Source organism: Triturus cristatus, chromosome 4_2 (assembly GCF_964204655.1).
Source record: "Triturus cristatus chromosome 4_2, aTriCri1.1, whole genome shotgun sequence".
Classification (NCBI taxonomy): Eukaryota; Metazoa; Chordata; class Amphibia; order Caudata; family Salamandridae; genus Triturus; species Triturus cristatus.
In genome coordinates, this window is record NC_140586.1 from 174778614 (window position 1) to 174799990 (window position 21377).

Consider the following 21377-nt stretch of genomic DNA (forward strand, 5'->3'; position numbering starts at 1 on the left):
TTTAATAATTTTGAGGCGGGCCGGCTCCTGTAGGAATGCCTGACCGCCGCTAGATTTAATGGGATCTATCAGTTTGCGAAGCATCCAACGTCTATCCATTGTTTCCTTGCTTAGATCTGAGCGGGCAAAGAATGAAAACTCCCCTATGGCCACGGGGGCATTAGGGCGTGCTCTCTGGCAGACAGCTTGGCGCAGTAAGAAATTGCCAAAAAAGATTATGAAAGGGCGTGGGTACTGATTTTCTCTGTTTCTCATAACCAGGGGAAGACGATGAGCACGTTGAATTTGTGTGTCCCAGTCCCAATCTGCAAGGTCTGGGAAAGCTTTCTGTAGCAACCCCACTAGATAGGCCCTCGGGTCAGAGCCCTCGGATCCCTCCGGAATCCCGAAGAGTCTCAAATTAGAACGTCTTTGTCGATTCTCCAAATCTTCAACTTTTGATTGTAGTGCCAGCAGCTGAGTATCGTGTTTCTCAGCTACAGCAGTCATATTTATGCTAGCCTCCTCGATCTCGACCACTCGTTGGAGTCCCGCAATGTCTTGAGAGATCCCACCCAATTTAGAAGCAAGTTCTTGCAGCGAGGTGTGCATTTTGCTGTTGTCTTCCCTCAGTTGGATATAGTGTTCCTTAGCTTCAGCCCGTTGGTCGCTCAGTATCTGGAGTATTGTGTCTATTGAAGAGGGATCAGTTGGTACTTGCCCTGGTCCTTTTTTAAAAGAGACACCTGAATGTTTCATTTGGTGAGGTAAAGGAAGGGTAGAGATAGTGGCGATAGCAGGACTCACAGTGGGAAGGTGCAAGGTGTGACGTGTTGTCATAAAAGTCGCAGTTGGGTTGGATTATAAAATTGTGTCTATGCACCCTGGGGGATCACCCCCATGTGCTTGGATCAAAAGCAGTTCTTGAATAGCTGGCCCATCTGATGGTGGTTTGAGCAAAGCAGTTAAGGCATTGTACTCTACTGGGGTAGGACTACCTGGAGAAGAAGGCGTTGCTAATATGAGAGAAGGATCTGAAAGTTCTGAAGAGTCTATTATACTTGCCTCTGATAATCTCTGCGTCATGTTCTTGACTAGACCCTTTGCTTCAATCCATTTTCTTAGGGGACTTTTATCTGCATAGGTCTTTTTTGAGTCCAGAATATTACTTGTGATGGGCCGGTTTGGTAAGACAGCTTTGCGTCCTCTTTTGGTCCCAGCCTTACTTTTGAATTTGCGACCTCTTCCTGCTCGGGGTTTTGCCTTAGAATCTGCACAAAGCCCGTTTGATAGCCTTTGCTCCGCCTCGTCTTCAGTCCTGGCCTCATCCTCTGTTCTAGTCTCAGCGTCCAGACCCTCAAAAGAGTCTTGCTCAGTAGGTTCAGTGGATTCAGTATGCACCATTATCTCCGTAGAATCCGTGTGTCTGTTGGAAATGGTAAGCTTAGTAGAGTGTGTCTCTAGTACAGATGCCCCAGTGACCTGCGATAAGCATTGGGGGGTTCCGACAGACGCAATAGCAAGCAGTGAACCCGAAGTGGGCAGCGCGGCTGAGTCTGGGCTGCACAAGACCTCGCCGATATCTACTGTGGCTCCCCCGGACTCGGTCTGTTCCGTCAGAGAATCAGTAGGTATCACGCTATGCACCGTAGGGGTATTGCGTATGGAAGTCTTTAATTGCTTTGGTTGCTCAACCCCCGATGAATTACGCGCTTCCTCACTGCCGAGAGGTATCTCTTTGGAAGTGGCGGGAACCTTCTGAGAAGTATGTTCTAAAATCGAAGAAGAACAACCTGTTTCACCCGTAACAACCGCTCCCCTTTTTGCCGGGGATTTAGCCCTCTTTAGAGTTAGATTTCTGCCAGACCCCTTTAGGTAAGAATCAACAAGCAAAGTCGGCGGTCTCAGTACCTGTTTGCTCGTATTTTCCTTTTCAATCCTCGCGTCCTCCGTAGCAGGGCAGCCGTCGCTCGTTAGCGCAGGAAACCCATCGGTGTCGGCGTTAATCAAAGTGATCTGGGGAAGCTCAGCTATTGTCGCTCCTGTCGTCCGTGCAGCTCCAGCTTGGGGGGCTACGGCTCCTGTCGGCTGCTTACTATGCCGAGTTGTTCGTGGCTGATTTTTCGAAAACATCTTTCTCATCTGCAGGGTAAGAGAGATGGAACGGGAGGCTGCCCGAAGGTTAAGGCTTAACCAATTGAGTCCCGAACTCCCTAACAATCCTTGTGTAATCTGCCGAAAGAGCCGTGCCGTCCCTGGGAGCTTTAACATTGAAGAAAGCTACCGCCTCTGTTTTCCGTCGTCGTTCCATGGTGTAGCAGTTTGCAGTATAAAAAGGATTTACTTCTCCGCTCGTTTGAGGTTTGAGGTCCCTTATAGTCTACTTCTAGAGCCTTTTTAGGCATTACACCCAGTAGAGGCACACTCGGTTACAGGTTACAGGCATTTTCGATGAAGAAGGAGAGAGAAGGGGGGGAGAGCCTCCGAGTGAGCTGCTCGGCACAGATCCTCACTCCGCCATCTTGGATCTCTACATTTGTAATCTTGTAAGGAGCCATAGGAAGGGCAGCAGTCCCCCCGGCAGCATTTAAAGAAAAATAGTAAGTCTTGTGTGTCATTATATCTGTGACCCCAGGAAAGCTTACCATATTTTTTAAGCACTTGTAGCTGGAGCTTTATGCTCTTCAGCTGGAGTGCAGAACCTCCTTGTGGCTGGTTCTATGGCTACATTTTTTAGACTGAAAACTTACAAAAATATTTAAAGACATCTAGGTTACTTTTTTTAAATAACACTTTGATATGTTTGTTTTAATAACATCACTTTTATTGAATTGCGTGACTTAATGGAATACGCATTTCATTATAATTATTGGTCATTTTCTGTCAAGACAAAACATATGCTTTATATATATTGATATTTTGACTTGTTCTTAAGGCCAATAGGCCCACCTTTTATATTTTGAAAATCTTACACTTTGACAAAGTCAGTAGCTCTGCCTTACTTAAAATGGCACCCCTTACACAAAGCCATGTGCGCCAGGGAGTGTGGACGCCAGGCCCTGCCCCCAAACCCTGGCTGCGCATAAGCCATGTGCAGTGAGGGTTGGGTACAGGGTGTGGCCCGCAGTTAACCAATGCCGACTTTGCCAAAGGCTATGCGCAGTAAATCCTGTGCCAAAGGCTACCTGCAGTAAATCCTATGCCTCACATGGACAAAGGGCATTCACAGTGTGGGTTTGGCATTATGTATGGTAACAAAATATTACTTTATGTTAAAAAAAACTCGAAATTCACTGAAAAAACTAAAGGCTAAAAGGACAATATAGTGAGGACATTTTATTATATCTTATTTTACATTAAAAACCTTAAACATTCACTGAAAAAACAAAGGTTAATGGGATGCAATAGTCAGGTAAAAATGTCAGTGAAAACATACCATTTTAAACAAACAAAACCACTGAAATTCTCCAGTTACAGTTATCTCAAGTATCTATAACTCATTCCTTGTAATAACTATAACTTGCAACCACACCAGGCACTGCTAATTACCCCATATATTACATTACTCAAGGCATGATCTATGCCATCTCTGATAACATCACTGCAACATCTGTAATGACAACATTGACAGACGCATGTTTCTTCATCATTATTACCTCCTTAGATTTTGATTGTGATGCACATATAAAAAGCACTTTACACCAGCCAAGCAATTAACAGTTGATCACCCAACCCAAAGAAAACATATAAAAACCTCACAACACATCCATTCATACATGTAAGACACTTAAAACATTTCTCAAGATTTTACTCATTTACCTTCATAGGAATCGGTGTTCATACAAAATATCTAATACAAAATATTGAACTACAAAAATAAATCAAGTAAAAAATATCGCAGCATGGTAATATCCTCAGCAAGAATATCGTTGTCAAGAATATTGAATTTAAGGTCGGCAATATCGTTTTTAAAAAAAATATATTGTTTCATTAATAATGTTTACAAAGATATAGTTGGCTATATTTAGTTTTTTTTAATTATTGTATGTATTTTACTATATATTTTAAATGTATATTATGGAAATGTTTTGTATAATTATTGTTTATGTTTTTTAATATAGTTGTTAAATCTTTAGTGGTCATTACATTTAAGTGAATTAATTTTTTGTGATTTGTTTAGTACTGTAGCGGGCTGTGGGTTTATAGGGGCATGGGGTGGAAAGTAATTTCATTATAATAAATATATAATTATTTTTAAATTAATATAATTTGTGTAATTGATAAATAATTATGTTAATTGTGCAAATTCTTGTTTGCAATTTAATTTTCATGTGGGGTTGCCGGGTTTATAGGGGTACAGGCTGGGAAGTAATTAAATGTTAATTAATAGTTAGTTGTTAATTGATAATAATTATTTAATTAAACATTATTTATGTTAATTGTGGGTTTTTTTAGGTGCGTTTTTTATGCCGGGCGTGGGGTTTAGGGGGGTCCAGGATGGGGAGTAAAGTATTTCAAATTAATTAATAATTAATTGTTAATTAATATTAATTATTTACATGATAATTAATTTTGTTAATTGTGTAATTCATTTACTGTTTTATTTTAGGTATGGGTTGTGGGGTTTATAGGGGTACAAGGTGGGAAGTAAATTAATTCTAATAATTATATATATATTTTTAATTAATAATAATTATTTAATTGATAATTAATTTTGGTAATTGTGCAATTAAATATTTTTTATTTAAAATATTATGTGTGGGTTGTGGGTTTTGTAGGAGCATAGAGGTAATAAGGAATTAATCCCAATTGGAAGGAATCCTGAAAGTTGTGACGAATCCCATTGATATGAATTCCTCTGAGAACAAGTGAATAATGAACTACGATGAATGTCATGTATAATTGAATTGATGTTTGCATTGCATATAGAAATAATGAATTTGAATGCTTAGCAATGGTGCCCTTGTTTACAGGCGTTTGCCGGTGCTAAATTTGTCTGTTTTTTTATTACAATGAAATGTGGAAAGTGGAACATAAATGAAAAGTAACAACTGCATTTTGCCGCCATTGACAAAGGCAGTTTTTGCCGAAACGCGTCTGTGCGTGTATCCCTAATCCAATAAAGTATTGGAGTCTACCCCCGCAAGTGCTGGTCTCTTTTTAAAAATCAGCTGGGTAAACAAATATATATATATATATAATTGTTATATTTTTTAAAAAAAAGATGAAATCTATTTTATTTTTGTTAGATTATTATTATTATTTAATGTAATTAATGTTTACTACATAAATTTATAAGTATTTAAAAATCGATATTTTAGACAACCATGTTAGTGCAATGTTATTTTTTCGGTATTTTTGTATTTTTAATTAGAAGTATAAACAGTCGATTTTTTCAACATCAATATTTTTGAGTGTAGATATTTTGGTAGATCATATTTTGTCAGTGAACCGAAAAAAACTTTGTAAACGCTAAAAGAATTAGTGCAAAATAGTTGAAAATTGGTGGTATAATCTCAAATCAGAGAGACTAGGTTTAAAAATAGCAATAAGATGTATATTTGATACCTATAAAGAAATATTGAAGCATGTCATTAAAAATATCTCTTGAGAGCCAAAAAAGAACAATAATATGACAAGAGGGTTGAAGCTTTCAAAGCACAGTTCAGATGCAACATGGTTGAACATCTAAGAGGGTTTTCCTACAAGGTCATCATTCTTTCTGAAGCAAATGTTTACTTTAAATGTAATTTTAAAGAAATAATTACATGAAATCTTTGAGCAAATCATAAAAGTTACCCACACAAAGTATTCTGCTTACATTAAGATTTTCCCATCAAACCTTATAAAAGAGTACAAACAACACAATGAAATGATTTTATGTACGCAGTTATTTTTATTGAAGCTACTATCAGCCGCTGTGGTATTTATCTTGAACTTTCCATCTGTTCGTGCCTTCCTCTTCCTGTATTCCAGGACAGAAACCTGGACCACCATCATCGGTTTCAATTCCAACCGGCTAATTATGACAGCTGGTCGGAATTGAAACCAGCCTGTCATTCCGGCCAGCTTCCGATGGGATCAAGGAGCCCGTTGGACAGTCAGAGGCTGGCCCGTAATCCCAAAGGGTGGCATTTTGCCCTTGAGATTACGATACGCGGTCTCCAGCAGCCCTTCCATTCCTGGCATTCCGACATGGAAGCCTGTCGTAGAGCGAATATGGGGGCCCCTAGCAGGGCCCCCTTTCCTTGGCGGCCTCCGGTTGGTGGACGAGGAGGCACCTATGGTGCCCCCCTGTTATCCCCTGCACCCCGTGGCAGGCATCTTGAGGTGCCTGCCACGGGGTGCAGGGATTAACACTACCTCCCATTTCCCTTTGGTAGCATGTACTATGGCCGGTTTACGGCGTTAACACATGCTCCCATAGAGAAATGTCAGAATGCGACGAACAGTGTTCGGTCACATCCTAATCAGGCAGTCGAGACCGCCGACCGGGGTCGGTCGGTCCTGTTTCCTTGATAATCAGCCGCTTAGAAGTTAAACCAGATTACTTTTTTCAGCGCTTGCTCAATGGGTTGACTTATGACCCATGCCCTGGAGCCTCCTCCCCTTCCTCAAACCCATCAGAGTTTTCATCAGTAGCCAGTGGATGGATGAGAAGTAGAGATACGAAATGAGGGATGAAGATGAAGAGATGATGGAGAAGGCGTGAAGGATGATGGATGACGCAAGAGGAATATAGATGAGCTGTGACAGATGAGGAGTGAGGGACGATAGGTAAGAGATGAGAAAGAAGGCACAGAAATTAGGTATGAGGAGTGATGGACAAGACATGAAAAGTGGATATAAAAAGGAAGTGGAATGGATGAGTGATGGATGATTCGGTTTAAGAAGTAGCAATGAGATGAGGGCTGATGAATGAGAGATGGGAAGTAGTGTTGAAAAGTGACTAATAAGGGTGATGGATAAAGAAGGAGAAGTAATGAGGTGTGATGAATGAGAGATGAGGATTGACGTATGAGAAATAGGAATGAAAAGTGAGGAGTGAATATTGAACAAAGAGTTGGTGGGTGAAGGATTGATAGATGAGAAGCAGGAATAAGGAGTGAGGACTGAGGGGTTAGGAATGTGGATGTTGTAAGTGGATGCCGTGATCCTGGAATGTGATTCAGCATCATTTACAATGATGCAGATGCTTTAGGGCTGGTGATCCCCAACTTGTAGAGAGATACTGTTCCCTGAAGAAGGCGGTCTTAATATCCTTTCTGAATTGTAATAGGGTTGTTAAAGTTGTTATGTCAATGAGGGTGCTGTTCCAAATCCTATGAGCATAGATGGAGAAGGCCTGTTTTCTAATTTTCTCTTTTTTGCTGTTTTCTCTGTTTCAAGATCTCAGTCAAGTGGCTCTTGTTTGTGATTTAGTTTTGAGTAGCTCATCATCTCCTCTAGCCAGATGTAAACAAAAAAGTGGTGAGTGGGATGATCAAATTAATCTCAGGCACTGGTAATTACTTGGGTCACATCCCAATCCATCATTTTTGTTCAAACAATGCCACCTCAGATTAGACCAAGCCATATACAAATCAGACTTGATCCTGATCCGGTAGGAAACGTGTAGCCCGAACCTTCAAGCCAGGTCCTCTCTGAAACTGGAGCAAAAGTAACCCAAAACAGGTTCCACCCTAGTTGGGGCTATTTATTTGGGTGCAGGTTAGTTCCCATTGCAAATTGAGCATGGGACCTACGTCTGGGCTCACCCATCGCACTTTAGAGTGTTGCACTGAAGTAAAAAGACAACAGACCTTATCCAATGTGATTGGCTAAGTTGTGGGCTCTCAATTAACCCAATACTAGTCATATATTTATTGCACTGCTGCTGAGGGTTTTTCAGGGCCCAATGTGATGCAAGTATCTGGTCTGGGGAGGCAGTTAAGGCAGTTAAGCGGTCACTATTGGCAGCTTTTTCCAGGGTCCAATGTGATACAAGTATCTGGTCAACAATCTGAGTTCCAACAAATCCTGTGTATTACATGTCTTTCTGACTGCTATGGAAAGGCAACATCAAATGGTCCAATGAGATATGGATTGCATTGACTTAGTCTGCAGGGCTTGCAGGGTACAAAGGACATCCAGATGTAGAACCTTCAATTTATACTGTAATCCTTGTGTCATTGCTAAGGACACTCGTGGATTCGCTACCTGTACCACACAGCACAAACACATCACAAATATCACAGACCACTGCCTATAACAAGCACAAAGGGGGAAGTGAAAGATCCCTAAAGTCTGAAACTGCCTCCCACTCCACATCATAGCCTCCTCCCTTCTTCAGTTCCACAAGAAAATGAAGACCTGTCTTTTCAATTACTCCCCCCTTCCATAGGCACGTTTAGCCACACACACCTGTACAGCACAAGGATACCTTTGTAGGTGATAGTAGTGCTCTCTACCAATACACATAATATAACTTCCCAGTTATGACGTATTTCACAGATTTTCTAGGAAGGAGCCAGTAAACCTCTCGCCTGCACTATATATTCAGCCACCACAAACTATCATTCTCACCTCTGCCTGGTAAGCAGGGGGTTCATTCGTTATTGTCTAATACTGGAGGACACGAGGCCTGCAACCCCTTTCCAAAGAAGCTTGGCAGAGCCAATAGGGCTCACCTTCAAAAGGGAAGTGCTGGCTGACTTGTCAGCTATGCCATTGTGTTTTTGCATTGGTACTCCTTTGCCTTATATATTTTTTAATTTACTGCTCTAAAATGGCCTTAGGCCAGCCCAAAACCGTAAAAAGAAGAAAAACCCGCAAGACTGCTGCCAGTTTGTCTCAATGTAGATGCATGCATGCCTGTGATAGCCATTTTAGAACACTGAAAAAAGGGTTTTCGCCATTCCAAGATGCCTGCCGGCATGCATGCGTGCCTCTCTCATAACACACAGGCAGTCATTTTTGGCACTTTTAATTAACAGTTCCAACATGAACAGGCAGGCTGGTGGCTGTCGGGAACTGCCGGGACCTCAATGGAAAAATTGTAATTAAAACAAGCATTGGCATTGCCAATAGGTCTCGCTTTTGGGACCTTATAAGTATTTAGTTATGCAACTGTTGCATGGCTAAACACTTATAAGGTTCCAAAAGCGAGACCTATTGGTTATGCCAATGCTTGGTTCAGATTTGGTATCGGGGAGGGACACAGGCTCAGGGAAATAAAGGGGCCCAGAGAAAAGCGGAAGTACGGAAGACAGATGGGTGGAGAGATAGAGAGAGAGTGAAGGAGTGAGAGAGACAGGGGAACTGCAGGAACAAAGAGGGTTAGGAAAGGAGAGACAAATAACTGTCAGGGTATTTGTTACACTGTCCACGCACTGTTTTTAAAGTGGCATCAAGACAGCACCAGAATAAAATTGTTTGTGTCTTGATAGCCATTTTTAATAGCACTTTTTCCTTTTATATTCTTGGCACTGCAAACCATCACCCTACCTTTGGTCACCCACGACTGGGACTACCATACAACCGCCATAATTACCCAAGTGATTGGTTGTTGTGGTTCAGTTCAGAGCTCCCAAATGATGAATAGCCACCTTTGTGGGTGATGGGAACTCATTCTCTTTGGGTATACCCCAGATGGTTTTCACTCTTCTGAATATATCAGGTATCCGCACAGAATTTTTAGACCCACAGTATTTTTGGTATAATGCTTGTTGATTGGGGATTTATACTGTAGTCGGTCTCTAAACACATCCCTTGGACCCTCTTTACCCACACTCTCCCTCTTTGTGTAGGGTTTTCTTGTATTGAGACATTAATATGATGCCATCCTTCTGATAGATACGTATCCACCTTTAGTGGCGCAAAGGGCTCGTGACCTGCTGAGTGGTGCTCAGACCACACGCTGCACCTTAAACAAAGACAGCTGCAGCAGGGACGCCCCCTTCTAAGGCGGTGGCAATGATTGCACAGGACATCCTTGGATCACAATATTTGGTAGCCCTTTTGTGGTCAGGGTAGATATGCATTGTATTGTTTGTCTGTCCGTTAATCCAGCGGATGCCACATGGTTCTCTGCTCCGAATAAATGTCTTCTGTGCTGGTGCCATCTCATGCCGCCTCTTCTCAAAGGAACCTGCTGCTGGGACCTTCTGGCCTGGAATAAAGAGCGCGACTGCGTGTATTAATACCAGAGCTTGATCAATGTCCACCGAGAGTCAGTAAGGAAAGAACTTCAGCCAGTGACAACCATTCTCTAGAAGCCCATAGAAAATGATATTTGATACAAGTGCAAGGAGAAGGCCTCAGACCCAATGTGAGCAGTCTGGTACATGAAGGACAGACGCGTTATACGATGGTGCAGAGTTGTGAATTAATGTTATTTAGTGGCCAATGCCACACATCGGCTGGTATCTACAACAAGCAGAGAGCAAACAGTGGCACCCCGAAAAACACTCCTGTCCTGCAGATCCAGCAGAATGCTTGAGAAGCATGCAACACAAACATCAAAACCGGGTGACTGTTCACAAGCAAAGCTTTCCAGTGTGAAAGGCACACAAAATAAGCACTGAACGCTCTGCAGTTACTGCCCATGTCACTGACATCAGTTTGTGTCAGAAGTTTTTCACTACACGTGCACCCCAAAAATGATACTTATTACCGAACATTCTTAGTTTGTCCAAGACATTATGAACACCCAGAACTAGATGCCTGGAAGAGAGGGAAATAAATGGGGGAGAGAGAGAAGTAGATAGAAAGAAAATCAGGGACAGAAATTAGGAAATCCAGATAAGGGGGGGGGGGGGGAGAGAGATAACGATAGAGACAGACAGAGAGAGCAAGAGAAAAATGAAAGATAGGAAGATAAAAAAAGTCACGAGACAAGGATAGACAGAGATACAGAGAGAGGGAGAGAGAAGACAGACAGGAAGTGGCAGAGAAAGAAAGGTGGAGGGACAAGAAGAGAGCGAGAGAGTGACAGATGGCTAGAGAAAGATGATAGAAAGTTAGGGAGAGAACGGGAGGCAGACAAAGAGAGAAAGCAAAACAAAGACAGAGCCAGGCAGGGAGAAAGAGACAGGGAGAGGCAGACTAAGAGCTAAGAAGAGAGCGCTACAGAGAGAACCAAAGAAAATACTGAGAAAGAAAAAAAACATTGTGAAACAAGCAGGAAGTGGGATAAGGGAGGGGGTGGCAAATGTTTGCACTTTCACGGGCGCTTTGATGTTCTCAGTGGCCGCGCGGCTCACTGAGAACATCAAAGCGCCCGCGAAATGTACAAGCAGGCTGCCAAATGGTGCGCTATCCCAGTTATCCCAGTTTCGCATCCCAGTTCTACATAAGATTTGTTTGGCGCAAGACCTGAATAAAGACAGGATGCAGGTCTACTTAATGCGAGGATAGCAATATCCAATGATGTATTATGTACGAAATAAAGTCAAATCACTTGTATCTCAACACAATCTGTCATTTGTAATATGAAAATGCATATAAAAACATTGATAAAAAATACAAATCGTACTTTCGAACATCCAAAACACAGTTATACAGACGTTTCTAACTAAGCAGTGCATTTTGCAGGAGGGGAAAGAGGCCCATAAGCAAACGTTTACTGTATTTCTGGGATTTGGGGCAATCGACTATGCAACGAGTGGACTCAGGAAGTGGCATTCTACTTTGTTTTGATATATCCTTAATGTCGAAGATCATGAGGCAACCTAACCTGTGTATAACTGGGACAATCAAAATAACCAAATAAGCCCGAATTCTCATGACATTCACATTTCCTTCCCCTGATAAGCCAATCAAATGTAGCCCCATTAACATAAAAAGCGTTCGAAATATTAAGTAGTTAAAACGTAATCGAGTCAATGAGGAGTACCTAAAGTGACCAGTGACTGACCAAGGAATTGCTTCTCTAAACTTATTTACCAAAATTCAAGTTAACACAAATGCTTACATACACATCCCAGGCTAAACAGTTTCTTTTTCCATAGATACACGCAAAAATAAAAACTTCAGAGCAGCATCTGAGCAATGGAAAACAATAATAATAGTTCAAGTGCCCCGCATGCCTCGCTCCCAGGACCAATGAAATCCATTACGTATCCTAAACTATGTTTCTAAGACTGCAGTCAAACGTATTTTTCCTCGGCTAGCAGAGCAAACCTTAGGGACCGGGAGGAGCGGTGTGAGCAGTTATTACCGAACATTCTTAGTTTGTCCAGGACATTAAGAACACCCAGAACTGGATGCCTGGAAGAGAGGGAAATAAATGGGGGAGAGAGAGAGGTAGATAGAAAGAAAATCAGGGACAGAAATTAGGAAATCCAGATAAGGGGGATGGGGGAGAGAGATAACGATAGAGACAGACAGAGAGAGCAAGAGAAAAATGAAAGATAGGAAGATAAAAAAAGTCACGAGACAAGGATAGACAGAGGGACAGAAATTAGGAAATCCTGTTGAGCCGTATCTCAAACCTTGTCCCGCAGCTCCAAAGATGTCAGCTCTGGCCGTTACTCCACACCCTCTTCCTCTCAATCATAGGAACTTAGAACAGGAGGCAATCTAGTACACCAGGCACATGTTGACTCGTTTCACTGAATACATCTGTCTTCTCTGAGCTGCATGTATATTCAACAGACCCCACAAGCCACTGTTCCTACCCAGCGCGAGTGAAACCGCTCCTCGTAAAGCATTATGAAAAGCTCAATGCACAACGCGTCTTCCACAGAGAACACGGCTCAGAAAGTACAAACCTTACAATTCACTTGTCACTAGACACTGTAATAACGCAGAGCTGCGGTAAAGCGCTATCAGTTCCAGCGAATTTAGAGATGAAAAAAACATGTTCTTTTAACTCACTGATGATTAGAGAATGAGCACGAGCTTTTAGATAACACATTCTTAAAGGAAGTTAGTCTTGCGTGCATGGTTTCAGAAAACAAACAAGAATGGGGCTGCCTGTTTTTCAGGGGCCGCTACAGCTAAGTTTATACATTTCAGACATGTTGATTCACAGCTCTGCGAAAAGGCAAACCAGGGTTGGGAGCCTGCAAGACATTCTCCATGCAGTTACTTGCAGTATCTCACATTCCTGTTTTTTACCTCGTCCTGTATGACAGATGCAAACAGTTTGTCGTGGCTCGAGCTGCACGTCTAACGGGCAACTAAATGAGAGAACAGTTCGCTTCTGGTGATCACGTGATCAGGGCTGGAGGCCAGATATTTGGGGAATTCCAAGAGCAGTATCCCTTTCGGTTTCAAATTGACTAGAAGCGCGTGATTTAGGAAAGCAAATAAAAAAGAACAAGTGCGAAGCGAAACCAACCGCCGCAATTGAGAAGGAGGGTATGAGGGGTTGAGGAAAGCAACATAGAATACAGTCAGTTGCATTTGGTGGTATTGTAATAGGAACATAACCAAAGTAGGAAGCACTATTGAAGTGCTTAAACATAAAGAAGTGGGGTGGGGGAGACGGGAGAAAAAACAGATAGGGGTACGAGGGTGAGACTGAAGAAGCAAAAGGGATGGGGCAGATAAGATGTGCGTGTGTGAAACTAATCGCGATCACATCAAAGCGGCCGTGCGGGCCGCGAAAGTGAAAGGAAACGAGTGCTTTCAGGCCTCCAAATGGTGCGCGCGCCCGGCCGACGCACATGCACTGTATTTGGAGGCCTGCAAAGCCACTGTTTGCACTTCCAAAACTCGCTTACTATAAGTCTCGCCAGAGCAGCGCTAAAGCACTGTCTCAGGCGAGACCTAAAAATCAGGGATGTAAATTTTGGGAAAAATATTGAAAGCTAAAGTTGTTTTAAAAGTGAGTAAAAGAAGCATGACTCATCTGCTTTGACAAAGTCAAAATAGACGACAAGAGACTGCAAAATATTCTGATTGTGTAATGAGACAAAATTTAAGGAATCACGTGTGGCTGTTATTTTGGTATCACGAAAGAAGAGGAGATGCGTGTGTACTCCAGAATTTCTCATATCCGCAGTACCATTTATTTCTCTCAGATTGAGCCCTATGTCATGTTTGCGGGAAGACCAGGTGGCGGCCTAGTTCTAGTGCCTGCTTCGGTGTTGTTGTTTGTCCGTATATTGAGACCAAGAAAATACCCACCGTGCATGATTGAATTCCAAAGGTTACAAGGTTAGCCAGGGTTTTGGCCAGAATGTCATAGATCAGGATGGCCAGGCTCTCTACATAGTCAAATTCTCTCCGATGGAAGAGCTCAGTCCTCTTCAAGCCGCGTGCAGTTAATTTACTTTGTTGCCAACAAAAGGCAGATTTTTCTCTTGAAAGCGTATATAAATGTATGCGTAAATTGCTCTCTATAGGAGGAAGTATGTTACTATAATCTCAAGAATAGTCCCACGTGCCATTTTGACCTTTGTATTTAGAAGCAGGGCTGGTGCAAAAGAGCGGGTTTACTAATCCAAACTCCCTTTTCTCCATTTGATCACTGCAGCAAATGTCCATTTCCAGCACACCGCCGAGCTCATCAACCACTTGATCCTGGCCGATGCCAATGTCACATCCAAGGTACAGTACCAAGGCTTCTTTCAGTACCCACGGGTGAGCATTTTAGCATAGCTTCCATTCTTTCGGATTAAGTGCCCACTTGGCTAACTGTTTTTAGGCCTTGACTGACAGCTGCATGCTTTGTTGCTGCGAGGGGTATTGTATGCAGTAAGGAGCTTGGAGCCCTCCCGTTACTTTCCATTTGCTAGCTTGATTGCCCTTCTTATTAGCTGCCTCCTGATTGGCCACCATATGCCTCATGTCACCTCCTTTTATTTCTCCAAAGCTTGGACCAAGTTCTAATTGATTTAATGTGATCAGTGACCTTCGCTGTCCTTCCACTGCTCGCACTATGATTAAGGGTACTTTCCACTTCTATGCTACTTCTTTGCGTTGCTTTAACTTCCGTCCTACAGGTATGTTTGCAGTTGCCGTCATTTGTTTTGGAATTCAGTGCTTCATTTTGCAGCACCAAACAAATGGCACAAAATATTAAAGCAGTTTGAGACTTTTATAGTTCGGTGCTTTCTTTTATAGCAGCAAACAAATAGCATGGAATTGTTGCTTTTTAAAGTGCCTCAATTTTGAGCAGCACTGCAGCTTATCAATTTCTTCTTAAAACCTATGTCCTCAGTCTTCTAAGTATTCTGTTTTTGCTCTGAGCATACAAAGTATGTGTCTAATTAAAGAGCTTCAGTTTTGTGCAGAGCAGAAACTGTCCACTCTCTCCTTAAATCCTGTGCCTAAGTCCTCATTCTCATATGCGTTCCACCGAAAGCGATTGCAAGTTCCCAACATCAAGGGAGCAGCCAGAAAATTGAAATATCTCCCACTTTTATCCATTCCTCGAATGCTGTTAGGTGAGCAAAGCGAGTAAACTCTACCCACTCTAGATGAGGTCCCTTAATCCAGCCTTCTGTCCATCTCTTTCTCCATCCTTTAAGCCTGTCATGCATCCTATCTATCTACCTTTTCATGCTTTCACCTAAACAGCCCTCCTTTATCCATTCCATCCATCCTCTGATGATTACTGTCTTGCATCCATCCTTCTACTCACACTTCCAACCATTCCTCCATACTTTTACCCATTCATCCGTCCATTTGTTTTCATCCATCCACCAATTCACCCTCCTTTTATCAATCCAGCAGTTCATCCTTTCACCCTTCCGTCCAGTCGTCTATTCATCCATCCACCCATTTATCCAGCCTTTCATCATTGCAGACACTTCCTTTCAACCACCCATGTAAATCTTGCATTCATCCTTTCATCCACAGTTCCTTCCTTATTTTTAGATGTCCTTCCTTTTGCTCTTCTTTCCAAACCTCTCTCCCACTCGGTCTTTTATTCCCTCTCATTTTCTCTTAATTTCTTTCTTGTTGTTCACTCCTGATCACTGTGCTGTTTCTCGTTTTCCTTTACTTTTGATTTTTTAATAGCTTTTGTCTGCAGGGCTGCAGCCAGGACGGGGTCATAAATAACGATGATAAAGCTGTGAAGGCAGGGGGTTCACAACACCACTGCCCAACATTAATATGCACCAAGGTGCAAGGGATGTAGCCTAACTGCCATAGCTACACTACACTCGACTCCAATCTACTCACTTCACTCCACTCCAATCTACCACACACCACTCAATCTGCCCCTCTGCACTACAATTTACCCCATTGCACTCCGCTCCAATTTACCCCACCCCACTCCACTGCAATCTACCCCGCACCACTCAACTCCAATCTATCTCACTCTTAGCTACTCCAATCTATCCCCCTCCAATATTCCCCACCCACCCCACTTCAATATACCCCACTCCACTAAAATTGTCCCCAATCTCCAATCTACCCAACTCCACCTCAATCAACCCCACTCCACTCTATTCCAATCTACTTCACTCCAATCTACCCAAAATAACTCCACTCCACTCTGTCCCAATCTACCCCAAACAACCTCACTCCAAACTAACCTACCCATTCTGATCTAACACACTCCACATCAATCTACCCCACTCCACTAGAATCCACCCCAATCTACCACACTAGAATCTACCCCAGTCTACCCCAATCCACTCTACAGCAATCTACACAACTCCACTCAAATCTACTGCAATCTACCTGCCCTAAATTCATATGCACTTAGGTGCACAAATGTAGCCTGACGGCCACAGCTACACAACCACTCCACTCCAATTTAACCCACTCCACTCCAACCTACCCCAGTCTACCCCACTCCACTCCATTCCAAACTGCCACACTCCACTTCACTTCACTCCAATCTACCTCACTCCCCTCCAATCTACCCCACTCCACTCCACTCCAACCTACCCCAGTATATCCTACCCCACTCCATTCCAAACTTCCAGAATCCACTCCAATCTACCATAATCTACTCTAATCCACTACAATCTACTACACTTCGTTCCAATATACCTCATTCTACCCCACTCCCATTCAATCTACTCATGTCAACCCCAATCTACCCCAAACCACTCCACTCCAAACTACCCCATTCTACTCCAATCTACCCCAACCTACCCCACTCCACTGCAATCTGCCCTAGTCTACCCCATTCCACTCCAATCTACCCCATCCCACTCCAATCTGCCACAATATACTCCACTCCAAACTACTTCATTCCAATCCACCCCAATCTACCCCACTCCACTCCAGTCCCCCAATCTGCCCCAGTCCACTCTACCCCAATCTACCCCACTCCATCCTCTCCAATATACCCCACTCCACTTAATCTAACCCGCTCAACTACAAATTGCCCCAATCCCCTCCAAATTACCCTAATCTACCCCACACCACTACAATCTACCCCAATCTACTCCACTCCACCCCAATCTACCTTATTCTACACAAATACGGAGCACTCCACTCTACTCCATCACACTCCAATCTACCTGACTGCAACCCCACCCCAATCTACCCCATTTCAATCTACCCTACCCTACCCACTCCAATCTACTCCACTCCAATCTACCCCAATGTACCTTACTCGACCCCGCTCTACCTAGTCTACCCCTCTCCACTCTACCCCAACCTACCCCACTCTACTCTATCACATTCCACTCCAACCTACCACAATGTACTTCACTCCACTACAACACACCCCACTGCACCCCAATCTACCCAACTCCATCCCAGTCTACCCCACTCCAATCCAATTTGCCCCAATCTACCCCAATCCACTCCACTCCAATCTACCCAATCCCACTCTACCCCACTCCAATCTACTTCACTCCAATCAACACCGATCCACTTCACTGCTACAATCTACCCTAATCTCCCTAATTTCGCTCCAATCTACCCCACTCCACTCCAATTTACTTTGCTTTGCTCCACTTTATCCCACTCCACTACAACTCCACTCCAATGTATCCAAATCTACCCCACTGCAATCTCAATTAATTTACTCCAATCCAATCTGCCCCATTCCACCCCATTCTACCCCTTTCCACTCTAATATACCCCAATCCAGCCCACTCTACCCCATTTCCCTCCACTCCACTCCAATCTACCCCACTGTATCCTACCCCAATCTACCCCACTTAATCTTCCCAGTCTACCCTACCCCAATCCCCTCCACCCCAACCCTCTCCACCCCACCCCACTCCACTAACTGTTACCATGGTGAACAGCAGCCACAATGGTCTACAACATGGCTAAAACACATTGCTGAAACCAATAGCTCTTGCATAGATGAGACCTATTGACTTTGCCAATGCTTGTTTATTCTTGCTTGGATATGAGAGTTCTTTTGGTGTCAGCTTTTAATCTCTGAAAAAACGACATCTACCCCTCTACCCACAAATTGGGGCACCTCTGCACGTCAATCTTACTGTGAAGGATCCAACACTGAAGAGAGAATTGGTGGTCCGGGCAGGCTCATTCAGGCCCTCATTTACAAGAGGCCTGCACTGCCGCAGTGTCACTTTTAATGATGCTCCGATGGCACAGGCCTTCCCATCATATTTACAAGGCCACGAAAAGCCATTCTTTGTGGCTTTTCATGGACTTGTAGATATGGTGGGAGGCAACACAGTGCATGTTGCTGCGTTGCCTCACACTGCCTTGGAGAGGCATGCCATGGGCATTGCGGTGTGGGTGTTCCCACTCAACACCCATGGTTTTTGACACATTCCCAGATTTATAACATAGCGTAAATATGGGACTGCATCAAAACCCTGCACCTCCACAAGGGTGGCATAGCTGTTGTTTTTGTGTAGGAAGGTGTACCGATTTCAATACAGGCACCCTTGAGCCATGGTGCAAGGGCGCCTGCATGGCGCTAGGCAGCCATCTGTGCACCAGCAGAGTGTAAGACGACAGGAATGCACCATATCTCATGAATGTGGTGCATTCCTGCCCTTTTTTTTCAACACAAGGCAGCGCAGCAAAGTCACAGGCAGCACTGCCCTGCTGTCAAATTGTTTTAAATGAGGCCCTCAATCTATTGCATCTCTGAGAAAGTTCACCAATATTTCTACCAGTGTTTCAAAACAAGGTGGACCGGAGTCGCTAACTACTAACAAAATGCCACCAAGAACAAACAAGACAATAGCAATTTCTAAACCAAATAATGACGTAGAGACAAAGTGGATTGTGCCCCATACCACTGTAGTATGTCGCTTCTGCCCCTGAAGCAAATTTGACAACCCTATTGGACTGTATACAGATAATCCCTTAAACAGGATACTGCACGACAGGCCCAAGTGAAATGCGGTATGAGGGTTGCTTGAGGTTTCATTTTTAAACATATAGTGACTGATTACGAAGTTGGTCGGAAACTGAATCTCCAGACTCCATGTCGGAATCTGTTCCGACTGACTCGCAGTTGGAGGTTCCAACCGACCGATTATGATGCTTCCGAACACCGTTCGGAAAGTCTCCTATTGACTTCAATGGGAGCCTGTATTCCGACCGACAACATAGGCTCCCATTGAAAAAGGGGTGGTTTCGGAAAACCTTGCACCCTATGGCGGGCACCTCATGGTGCCTTTCACACTGTGCATGGTTCTCAAGGGGGTCCCTTGAGTATCCTAACCGGAGGCCGCAGTATGAAGAGGAGCCTGCTAGGACCCCCCAAAGTCTGTTTCCGACAGCCTTTTCGTGTCGAACAGTCCGAGTTGGAAAGGCTGTCCGAATCCAAACTCGTAATGCGTCAGTAGGAAACGTGGTCTGTAGAGCTGCACAATTCGGCTTCGACCAACTTGGAGTTTCCAAATGCCTGTCAGAACCGTTTCGGAATGACCAAACGGTTACCTTTCCATCATAATCCGTCAGTCAGAAATGTTTCCGACCGACCAATTACGATGGGCTCCGACGCGGTTTAGAAAAATCCGAATGCTGTTCGGAGCCTTTCCGACCGACATTGTAATCAGGCCCATAGCCTCTCATTACGAGTGGCCCAGTAACTGGTGTGTTATTTTTTATACCTGAAAAAGTCTGGCTTCGCTAAATCAAATTGCCTGGGTACTGCACCAGTATCTGCATGTTCCGTTAAATATCAAATATTTCCCCCAAATAAATATCAGCAGGTTTTGTTTTAAAAAATATTGTTAAAAAAGTACATTGAAATGTGTGCAGTAGCAGCATATTGAAGATATATCAAGTATTTCGACTTGACCTCTGCGTACTTTATCCAACTGGCTGTTGCTATAGAACACCAAAATCTAAGTACATTGCATGATAAACAGTTTTAAGAACCAAAGCTTTCAAAACATTTCACTTAATAGACAATGTTTGTTAATCATTCTTTTTTGCGAATTTTATTCGATTGAATTCAAGAGTGCTTGTCTTGAGGCATGATTTCTTTGCATTTACACATTAATGTCCATGAAATCCAATTTCTGAACATGCCCAATGCATTTCGGGCCCCATCGGCCCTTCCTCAGGGGCTATAGTCTGTAAATTATGTAAACAAAATAAAACAATTTTATATAATGCTCTGCATGTGCAGGGGAGCAATAAAGATTCCTATTCAATTCTTATTTGGTGCATAAAGTGAAACATTGTAGGTCGACTCAACCGTTCATCTTTCAAGCAAACAAAATATGAACTTTTCATAGTTAAACAATTTAATTGTTCGTGATTATAAAAAAAGGAATAGGTAGCCCAACACCTTTGTTTCGCGAACACCCCGTGAGTGTGATTTCCGTGATAGCGGCGCTCTCGTTAGTAATCACAGCGTTACGCACAAGTTACAATGCACATTACCTAAAAAAAGATCTCACCAGAATGCTTGTCTGCGAACCAATAAATTGAATACTCGTAACTGATGCCTCTGATAAACACCTAAAATGAACAAAAAAGCGCCATGAAACTCCTCGCCTCGAATCTGAATACGACATTACAAGCCCGAAAACGGGCTCCTAGTTAACTTAAGTTACTGCCGAGAATGTTCTCGTTGGTATACTTCGTCAACCAGACCTAGTTGAATTGAATCCTGGTTCGGTTTCTCAAAGATTTAGACCACCATACGCCAAACCTACCAACTTAAACTCATGCGCGAGACAAGTAAGCAAAAGAGGACTGTTCTCAATTTTTTCAGCCGCCATGTTGGAATGGTGCAGGATACATCAATAAAGTATCAATATTAGTAATCTACATTTAAACCTGTGATTATTCTGATGACTAAAAAGATTTTCAACCAAATATCTTAACACAGAGAACCTTGAAGCTACCAAAACAAGAAACTTGCGATGATTTTAAGAGCTACCCAATAAACCGCAAACTTAAATATAAACGGAGAACCAACGGAGACCTAGAAATTATCTGTTGTTACGAATGGATCAACAGTTCTTTTTGGCAAAAACAAACCGATGTGCTGACTAAATAGTGTTATGGAAAAATAAGTGAGTAAATTGGGATGCTTTTACTAAACG

The 21377-nt window shown here is 43.0% G+C and overlaps 1 protein-coding gene and 1 long non-coding RNA gene across 2 annotated transcripts in view; one reads left to right on the plus strand and one right to left on the minus strand.

Moving 5' to 3' along the window:
• Positions 1-21377, plus strand: part of LOC146833288 (inactive dipeptidyl peptidase 10-like) — a 574623-nt gene that overhangs the window by 526039 nt on the left and 27207 nt on the right. The window contains exon 25 of the mRNA XM_085601000.1: positions 14444-14517. Coding sequence (XP_085457126.1) covers positions 14444-14517 — 74 coding nt within the window. The remainder of the gene's footprint in view (positions 1-14443; positions 14518-21377) is intronic.
• On the minus strand, positions 9936-20964 carry LOC146833290 (uncharacterized). The gene is made up of 3 exons (XR_014960561.1): positions 20923-20964; positions 20727-20787; positions 9936-10129 (listed from the first exon to the last, which is right to left on the minus strand). It is a non-coding gene; the product is annotated as an uncharacterized LOC146833290 (long non-coding RNA).